The sequence below is a fragment of the Lithobates pipiens genome, unplaced genomic scaffold (genome assembly GCF_037356315.1).
Source record: "Lithobates pipiens isolate NorthernLeopardFrog02 unplaced genomic scaffold, aLitPip1_a1.2 Scaffold_16, whole genome shotgun sequence".
NCBI lineage: Eukaryota > Metazoa > Chordata > Amphibia > Anura > Ranidae > Lithobates > Lithobates pipiens.
Window position 1 is genome coordinate 472,336,612 of NW_027507748.1, and position 10,394 is coordinate 472,347,005.

Consider the following 10,394-nt stretch of genomic DNA (forward strand, 5'->3'; position numbering starts at 1 on the left):
CTGCAGTATAGAATCAGGCAGTGCCAAGAGACCAGTTACTACCCAACTCCAGTATAAAATCAGGCAGTGCTAGGAGTTACTGCCCCTCTCCAGTATAATATCAGGTAGGGCCAGGAGAACAGTTACTAACCCTTTGCAGTATAAAATTAGGTAGTGCTAGGAGACCAGTTACTACCCCTCTCCAGTATAATATCAGGTATGGCCAGGAAAACAGTTACTACTCCTCTGCAGTATAAACTTAGGCAGTGCCAGGAGACCAGTTACTACTCATCTGCAGTATAGAATTAGGCAGTGCCAGGAGACCAGTTACTACTCTTTTGCAGTATAAAATCAGGCAGTGCCAGGAGACCTGTTACTACTCCTTTGCAGTATAAAATAAGGCAGTGCCAGGAGACCAGTTATTACTCTTCTGCAGTATAAAATCTGGCAGTGCCAGAAGACCATTTACTACTCCTCTCCAGTAAAAAAAAAATCATAGGGCCAGGGGACCAGTTATTACCCCTATCCAGTATAAAATCATAGGGCCAGGAGACCAGTTACTACTCCTCTCCAGTATAAAATCATAAGGCCAGGAGACCAGTTACTACCCCTCTCCAGTATAAAATCATAGGGCCAGGAGACCAGTTATTACCCCTCTCCAGTATAAAATCATAGGGCCAGGAGACCAGTTACTACTCCTCTGCAGTATAAAATCAGGCAGTGCCAGGAGACCAGTTACTACCGCTTTCCATTATAATCATCTAGCAGTGATTTATTTATGCTCGGTGGTTCTTGGTTAAACTCGCACTTGTGGTCACACTTGTAATTGTTTATGCGCCTTCAGCTCTCTAAACAAACAGTAATTAGTGAGAGGGTCTGATCATGCCTTTATTTACAGATCAATGTCTTTGTATTATCAAGGACACTTATCTTTGTGTCTATCTGCTTGCTGGTTATCTCAATCTCCTCTTGGTGGGGAAGGATCCAGCCAGCCATGGTTTGGTGGGTGTCTGCTCTTGTCTCCCATAGATGTGACCTCAGAGCAGTCAGACCCAAGGCGTGACTCGGCCCACAGTGGGCTCCAGGTTGGGCACTGTGGAAGTCCCCATTTCTGGAACTCGCTGAGCTTTGCCGGGGTTGGAGACACATCAGAGCTCTTATTGCATTGTGCTGCTATGGGTGCGGCTTTGTTTTCATTAATGTGCAATAGTATTCCCCTCATAGCATTCATCGGCACTATAAATATCACAAGAGTCGTGTACACGTATAGCCACGGGCAGCTAACATTACATCACACAAGACTATGCCATCTGGGTGGATGGATGGATGGATGGAGGGAGGGAGGGATGGATGGATGGAGAAGGGTACTGCTATAGTCCCAGTAACATTCTCTGGTTACAAATGATACAGACTTGCATGGGAATTGTTTATTAACGCAGGCTTTTAGAATAGCAATAAAGAGCCTCCATAGCAATAAAGAACCCTGATAATGATAATCTGATCACCATAATACCTTGTGTATTTATTGTGCTTTATTTTCTACCTGGTGTATCAGATGAGTGATTCCACATTTCCTCCATATAAACAGGTATTCTAGTATCTGTTGGGCTGCATATAAACAGGTGTGTGCTATGAATGGACTTTATAAAAGAGAAATATATCTATATTTACACATCAGAAATTAGAGGCTGGTCGATGGACCTCATACACTGAATCTACAAATATGCCAATGCTGACTGTAGGAAATATTACATGGGAAGGATATTCAGCACTATGTAGCAAATCAAATCCCCAATTTTCTGAGTTGAATACGTTTGACACACAGTTTATTCACATCCCATTTACAGGACGATATGTGCTGTTAAACGATCTCATAATCCTCTTTCGTTGACCACATAATACAATTTTGTAAAGATTTCGCGATATGCTGTTCCAATTGGCCCCCAATCTCTATACAATTCATGATTTGTATTGCCTTCTAAACGTCTAGGGTGTCACCAGGAAATGAATGAACTGTGGATTTGTTTTTTGCGTGGATCCCTTTTTTTTTTTTCCTATGACAGGGAGATAAAAGCTGGGAAATCGATGGAGGGCTTCATGTGCCCAGAGCTGCAGCCAGAGGGGTGGGAGGGGCTTGTGATTGGCAGGAGAGTTGGGAAGAGCTCCAAACATGTCTCCAGTGTGTGCAGCCAATAGGAGAGCGGGCAGAGCCCGGCCGGGCAGCTGTTAAAGAGGGGCGGTGGTGAGTGCGGTCGGCAGTCCAGTAAGAGAGTAGAGCAGACAGCAGAGGAGGGGGTGTCATCAGGGGGGGAAAAACAACTATAAAAAAAAAAAAACACACTACACAAAACATAAAGCCGCCAGCACAACAAAAGCCCCACACTAACTACATCTACTGAATAGAAAAGCAAACAAAAGCGACGGGAAGGAGGAAAAGTGTTGTTCGGACAATGAGGAGCTGAGGATCGGCCGATTCCCGTGCACTGCTTTGCTGGCTTGTGAGCTGCTCCCTCCACGTTGTGTGCTATCACTTTTCTTTTCTGCTTGTTTGTGTTGTTCCCCCTCCCCCTCCTGCTAGGACCCCTCCTCCTCTGACAGCCCTCCTCCCACCACCCAGAGCAGCAACTTAAAGAAAGAAGAAGAGGAGAGAGAGGAGCATCTGCCGCCCGATCGTTCATCTGGGGGGAATCTGAGCCGACTTCCCCGACTGAGGAGGGCCATTTGGAATGATAATGATCCCATTGCATTGAGCTCAGGACATTGGCCATGGACAGGCTCCTGTAATGTGGTGGTGAAGCTCTCCTTGGATAATATACATTTGATTGTTCGGCTGTATCTGATCTCCTTTGTAAAGTCTCCATCGTCCTGATCCAAGACAGGTGACTGACACCCTCCCCCCTACAGACTGTGGGAGATGTTGCTGGACGCTGGCCCTCAGTTCCCGGCCCTGGGTGTGGGCACCTTTGCCCGGCATCACCACCATCATCACCACCATCACGCCGCGGTAGCTGCAGCAGCGGCGGCCGCCGCAGAGATGCAGGAGAGGGAGCTGAGCCTGGCACAGAACAGCTTCGTGGAACCGGCGCACATGGGGGCTTTCAAGCTGAACCCTGCGGGGGGCTCTGGAGGGGGCAACGGTGGAGGCAGTGGAGGTGGAGCCGGCTCGGCTGGGGTGGCAGGGAGCAGTGGACCTCATGACTTGTCCCCGCCGGGGCAGAGCTCAGCCTTCACCTCCCAGGCGGGGTACCCCACGTCTGCCCTGGCTCCCCATGCCGCCTACACGGGCGCCGCATTCAACAGCCCCCGAGACTTCATATTCCGCGGGCGAGGCTTTGCAGAGGGGGCTGCCGCTGCAGGAGGGGGCCAGCATGGCTTATTTGGGCCCCCAGCAGGCAGCCTACACCATCACCCCCACCATCACCAACTATCACATGGGGAGCACCCACAGAGCCACCTGCTATTCCCTGGGATCCATGAGCAGCATGCTGCAGCTTCCCAAAACGCTCTCGGTGGGCAAATGAGACTGGGTTTGCCCGGAGAGGTGTTCGGCAGGACGGACCAGTACCGCCAGGTGTCCAGCCCCAGAGGGGACCCCTACACTGCTGCACAACTGCACAACCAGTATGGCCCAATGAACATGGGCATGAACATGGCTGCACACCACCATCATCACCACCACCACCCGGGGGCTTTCTTCAGGTACATGAGACAGCAATGCATCAAGCAGGAGCTCATCTGCAAGTGGGTCGAACCCGAACAACTCAGCAACCCCAAGAAAGGCTGCAATAAGACTTTTAGCACCATGCATGAGCTGGTCACCCATGTGTCTGTGGAACATGTTGGGGGCCCCGAGCAGAGCAACCACATCTGCTTCTGGGAGGAATGTCCCAGGGAGGGAAAACCATTCAAAGCCAAATACAAACTGGTCAACCACATCAGAGTTCACACTGGGGAGAAGCCTTTCCCATGCCCCTTCCCTGGATGTGGCAAGGTCTTCGCCCGATCAGAAAACCTTAAAATCCACAAAAGGACTCATACAGGTAGGTGCCCTAAAAAAAAAAAAAAAAAAAAAAAAAAAACCTTACAAGTCACTTTACCTAAAAATAAAATATTAATACAGTTCTACTGTGTATGTGGCCGATCTGACACCCTAAACGAACATCGCTGCATAGGATGATCTTATCTTAGATATTCCAAAATTCCCAGCTTAATCCTACCTGCCATGATGGCTTTCCTGGTGATCATTCATATGCTTACTCTGGGATTGCCAGCCTTTTGTTTTTATAATAATAGTAATTCCTGCAGTTTCGTTTTAATATTTCCCTTATGTAGGAACCACCCAATGCTAACTATTTCTTTATTATAGGTTTACCATGTGCATGACAAGATCTTATATCCACACTAGTGAAAATAGGCTTCTCATATCCAGTTTTTTTTTTTTTTTAATTAGTTGTTGTGCATATTACAGGGGTTTTCTTCTACCAATATTATTGTTGGGGTGTGTATATATTATGCTGTGTGTATATGTATATATATATATATATATATATATATATATATATATATATATATATATATATATATATATATATAATTTCTGGTATATAAAACTCAATAGCGAATTCCTGAAAATAGCATCGATATTTAGAACAATTCTATAATCTAGAGAGAATATATATATATATATATATATATATATATATATATATATATATATATATATATATATATATATATATATATATATATATATATATATTCTCTCTAGATTATAGAATTGTTCTAAATATCGATGCTATTTTCAGGAATTCTCTATTGAGTTTATTTTTGTATGAATTTCTAAAGCCGATATCACACCTTTTTTCGGGCATAGATTGTCTGTAAACATTTTACTATTAGGAAAATAAAAAGACATGTGAGGCCGATGTGTCGGGATTGATTGTAGGTGTGAGACAAGATTTAACAAGGTTTAAAATAAAGGGCATTTCTTAGCATGGAAAGTCTACATTTTAAACTCGTAGTTTCTGAACAGATGTCGCTTAAAACAATTTAGGTGCTAATGGAATTTAATGCTAAGTGGATTCCCTCCAAATGGAGGATATTTGAGTTATCACACCTCTAAATTGCTCCAAACAACATAACATTTGGATATGTAGTGAGAGGGGGAAGGGACTGGCTGTGAAAATCAAATGAAGGCATTTTAAATATGTTTAGCCCTTTACAAGGCGCTTGTTTACCCCACCTGGGAGCATCAGTAGAACAATCTCCTCCTAAACTGTTTGCAAATGAATCAACAATTAGCATCTATTTCCAAACTGATGGGGAAGGGAATTCGACCTTGAATTCAACTTGCATGGTTTACTAAACTGAGGAAATGAGCCTGCGGTATTTACATCTGTGTGCTTTGGTTTCAACAAGCTGTATTGTAATGTAGCCCTCGGTTATGGCAGTGGTGTGGACTTGTGTATAATGGCTGAATTGTCTATTTCCAGGGGAGAAGCCTTTCCAATGTGAATTTGAAGGCTGTGACAGAAGATTCGCGAACAGCAGTGACAGAAAGAAGCACATGCACGTTCACACTTCGGATAAGCCCTACCTGTGCAAGATGTGCGACAAATCGTACACTCACCCCAGCTCTCTGCGGAAACACATGAAGGTAAGGGCCTGCCTCATCCACCAGCACGCTGGCCTGGCTAATTCTGCTAATCCTAACAGTCTTTATTTCAAATGCTACATCCATTAATGGCTAGCATTGTCTCCTATTCTGATTCATCGATAAAGACACGATTTCCTTGTTATGGTTTTTTTTTTTTATTTATATGGCATTTTTCTGAACCCACACTAACAGGCTTCCATTCTCTTCTTTTCTAGGTGCATGAGTCTTCCCCTCAAGGTTCAGAGTCGTCTCCAGCTGCCAGCTCCGGCTATGAGTCTTCTACTCCCCCAGGCCTGGTGTCACCCAACACAGAGACACAAAGTACCAACCTCTCCCCTGCGGGGGCCGCAGTGTCTGCAGTGCACAGTGTAGCCAGCGGCGCCGCGGGGCCCCTGTCGTCGAATTTCAATGAATGGTATGTGTAGGGGCCACCGCTGGCTCTAGTGGGACATTTTGGAGGCCACCAGAGACAATGCAGCACTCCACATTCACCAGCTACTGTTCTAATACGACCAAGTGGACATTCTTGGGAAGGATTAAACTGCACAATCCTATCAAAAAATGAGAGCGAGAGTGTGTATGTGTGTACCCGATAAGAATCTATTTATTCTCCCATCCTTCTACCCCAAAGAAGAGCAAATGATTTTACTCTGCCCACCCCCCTCCATTTCTACCGATCTTACACTGTACATAGTTCACTTCTCTGGGTTGAGATGAAGAGGACATTTTAATCTACTTGTTGTATAGCGGTTTTATCCGGTTGTATATACAGCTTCACATAACAAGTACAGGACTTTTAATTCATCAGTCTACAAATACAGCGAAGGAGGGGTTTTCCCCCTAGTTTTTATTTTTGTATATTCCTTTGTGTGTCGTGCTATTGGTATTGTGTCTTTTTTTTTTTTCTAGAAGAAACATGATTGTAAAATGTTCATGCAACTGGACTGGGAAATAATAAAACTCCGTGCCAAAGTTTCTCCTGTGTTTTTTGGAGTTCCAGAAGGCAGTCCCCTTTATACACAGGCTTGTGAATGTCATTTTCTGTTTCACGTGACGTTTTCTGTGCTTTCTCCAGTTCAGTTTGTTGGTGGTGACTGTTTGAGAGACCCGTGGGGAAGGGGGGATTCAACGTTGTGCAGTCCTTCCTCCTGTAAATAGTCCTTACCATATTTATCCATTTGTAATTAAATTATGGCATTAACTTGCTACAGAGGAAACACTATTTATAAAGAATGTTTCTTAATTATAAATATGTACAATTGTGAGCATAAATTGTTCTCAGATTTTTTTTTTTTCTTTCTAATTTAAAGTGGTTTCATCCTTTTCTGTGACTTGTTTTGAGAGTAAATGCATACAGACCTATAATAAATTGTGTTGAAACTGCATGTATGATTCCGTCTGTGTCCAAGGTGTAAAAATGTGGGTTTACAAGCATTGTCCTCATCTCTTATATTCTAACAATTTAAAGGACTCCAGAGATTGGAGAGAGACAAGGGTTATAAAATACATTAGCAGGAAAAAATAGGGGGTTGTTTACAAAAGGCAAATCCACTTAGCACTCCAAGTACACTTGAAAGTGCAGTCACTCTAAAGCTAAGGGGTAAATCTGAAATTAGGGGAAGCTCTGCTGATTTTATCATCCAATCATGTGAAAACTAAAATGCTGTTTTTTTTTTTTTTTTTTTTTTTTTTTTTCCTTGCATACCTCCCTCGGATCTACAGCGACTGCACTTCCAGTGCAAAGTGGATTTTCTTTTAGTAAATAACCCCCATAGTAAATTTCACTGCACGGCCTATATATTTTATTATACAAGGCTGTTAAATATGCTATTTAAGGAAATAGTTGAATGCTCTCGCATTCCGTGCTGAAGGTGAACGCAATTCCTATTAATTAGGCGACAATTAGAAATTGAAATGATATAGCAGTACATCGTCATAGCTATTTAGCGAACAAAACGTGTTAAAAATCCTCATAGGCTTCTGGGGTTGTAGCGGATAAAACATTACAAGTCTTGCTATGGCTTAGCAGAGGGAGAGAAGCGAGCTCCTGTTCTGTGCAGTATGGCTGGATCGGACTTGTGTAGAGGCAGACATCCCATCTACCACACTGGATCCTGCCTGGTCCTCTACACCAATCTGCCTTATGTATGATGCTCGCCAATCTGATGCCATATTATATATAAGTTCCCATGGGAAGGCCGATCAAAAGGGTGGGGGGGGGGGTGCAATATTTGTATAAGGATGCAGGGAGCTGAACCTATATGATCAATCTGCAGATCATCCTTCTAGAATGATGCAAAAAATACAAATTGGAGAAAGCGTTTGTACATAAGGTTTCCTCACATATTCTATTATTTAGGTGATCAAAACGTAAGCCAATCATTGCAATAGCATGGACTAATTGCATGCTTTTATATTTTAAACATACACTTCCCTTTGTATACAGATTTTTGTACATTTTTTTTCTGAAGTACAAAAGCTGTAGAGTTATGTTCTTAGGCTGGATTCACACCTATGCATTTTAAGTGCTTTTTGCAGATTTGCACTACAGAACGTGTTCCATAGGAAACCATGTTGGATGGACTGCAGTGCAAATCTGCAAAATGCACTAAAATGCATAGGTGTGAATCCAGCCTTAATACAACTAAATCGATCACCAAACCCACTGCTGTATGTACAAACATGAAAAGAAAAAAAGGAAAGTACCACCCAGCATGAATCAGGACACGGTTCTCTGTGTATAGACTATATATACATGGTTTGGTGAATTACAACTTGACTTTCAGCAGGAGCAGACTGACCATGACCTTGAACTTGACATTTATGCCTCCTCTAAATCCTAACGCTGCTATGACATGGAATGATTGAAAATGTTTCAGTGACACATGCTACAGGGGCATGCCCATGAAATGTGATAGATAATCTAGGCAAAGCAATAACATTTTTTTTTTTTTAAACATTTTTCCGATGAGATAGAAAGTTACTATATTTTCTGTCTAGATAGATTTCTATACCAAGTCCCCCAAATTTCATCAAGCAGGTGGAGCCCTAATCTGTACACAGACATCACTGCTTCAATCATCTACAGTCCCTGTAAAACAAAATCTATTCTGCCTGCTTCCTCCTTCTTCATTTGCGACCTTTAGAATTCTAGACAATGTATTATTCTATCCATGGGCAACCAAGGTGAGGCATGTCCATATAGCTTATATGCCAAATAAATCGCAATTTAAGAAAAGCGCCGAATCCTCTCCACAATGTTATAAAATGCCCTGACAAAGACGCAGCTGTTTTTCCTTAGAAAACACGTATATATAAAGACAATAGTCGCCTATTTACAGACTGACAAGCAGGCTCCTCTTTTCCTTATGGCAGTGTAACCAGTGCACCCAGAAAGTATCAGCTATCCATTTCGTTCGGTAAATGAATGTCATATTGTAACAAAGTGATATTCTGCTCTAAGGAGTGTGAGAGTCCAGCAAGCACAGGGCAGAGCATTAGTGTACTATGGTTCTGCATACCTCACCATCCGCACTCATGTTATTCCAATATTACTGGAAGATCAGAAGTATCAACAGCTATCCCCTTTCCCTTCTATTAATAATGGAAAGCCCTCCACATTGCAGTGGCCTGCTGAGAGTGGTCAGTAACCTGCAGCTCCTGCAGAGCCAGGTTTAGAGACTACTGCCATGTATATTTTACAAGAACAACAAGATCTGAAGCGTTATGTTTTATATATGGCTCTAAATTATATATACATGCCTACATATACAAAAAGCTGTAAATAAATCATAATAACTTAAGCAAAAATACAATTATGGCTTTACATTACCAATATTTGACTAGGACACTTTACAACTTACTCTCTCTCTCTCATGTACACACCTCTATTCTGAGATCCGAATAGAATTATTTCATTCGTGTGCAAACACATCTGACACAAGTGTGGCCAGCACGCATTATTAATCGGTGGAACTTAGTGGATCCTGATTGAACGCCAGTGTAATGTGTTCTGCATTAAGGGGATGTTTAGAGGCAATAAAATAAATAGAGTATTAACCCATTCATTGCAAAGCATATGCAGTGTGTTCTATGCCAACCTCCCATAGAGGCACTGAGCTATGTTTCTCTCCCCCCAGATTTCGTTCTATGGTAAAGTAATTATGTTACATGATATTCTACACCACACGTGCAGGTTTGCACATTTCAGGATTTTTTTTCTTTTCTGCTAACTCTACAGTACTATCAAGATGAATAAACCGACTGAAGGCTAATTATGGCATTCAGACCCAGATTTGATTCCAGAAAACACAACCGATCTGTCTCTGAGGGGAGCATATATCAGTGAGCCCAGGGCTCTTAGGAAGTTTGGATGGGTCATCTCTGAGTTACCTACTTCACAATAAATCTTCTTAAATTAATTTTCCTACTTGGCTTAGTGTCAAGCTCCATTGGCGGAAGTTGTTGTGTTCTGCTGAAGGCTGGTGCAGAGTGGGTGACCTGTAGGGAGAGAGTAGGAAAAGGTCAGCCCCATGCAGTGTCCACACTCCACAGCTCATTGCTAGAGCATGCTGATCCGATATTGATCCGCCGAGCAAGAGAAACACCACAACGCTATTCTATGTCATGAATACTAATGAACGCTGCTTCACACTGTCACAAGAAACTTTTACCAGTCATCTGCCGGCCAACTATGAGACTGGAGCCCGGCCAACACAATCTATGCTCCCTGCTTATATTTACAACACTGGGATTAGGC

At 42.9% G+C, this 10,394-nt stretch overlaps 1 protein-coding gene across 1 annotated transcript; it reads left to right on the forward strand.

Moving 5' to 3' along the window:
• Nucleotides 1-2,284: 2,284 nt before the first annotated feature.
• Nucleotides 2,285-7,020, forward strand: ZIC2 (Zic family zinc finger 2). Its single transcript, XM_077482942.1, has 3 exons — nt 2,285-4,019; nt 5,472-5,635; nt 5,851-7,020. The coding sequence occupies exons 1-3, from the start codon at nt 2,894-2,896 to the stop codon at nt 6,058-6,060; spliced, it is 1,500 nt and encodes a 499-aa protein (XP_077339068.1). The 5' UTR covers nt 2,285-2,893; the 3' UTR covers nt 6,061-7,020.
• Nucleotides 7,021-10,394: the final 3,374 nt, after the last annotated feature.

Excerpts from the sequence above, each read along its gene's own strand:
- ZIC2 (XM_077482942.1), top strand. The coding sequence starts at position 2,894 with ATGTTGCTGGACGCTGGCCCTCAGTTCCCGGCCCTGGGTGTGGGCACC. Across the intron at positions 4,020-5,471 it reads CCACAAAAGGACTCATACAG|GGGAGAAGCCTTTCCAATGT; the intron begins GTAGGTGCCCTA and ends GTCTATTTCCAG. Across the intron at positions 5,636-5,850 it reads CTCTGCGGAAACACATGAAG|GTGCATGAGTCTTCCCCTCA; the intron begins GTAAGGGCCTGC and ends CTTCTTTTCTAG.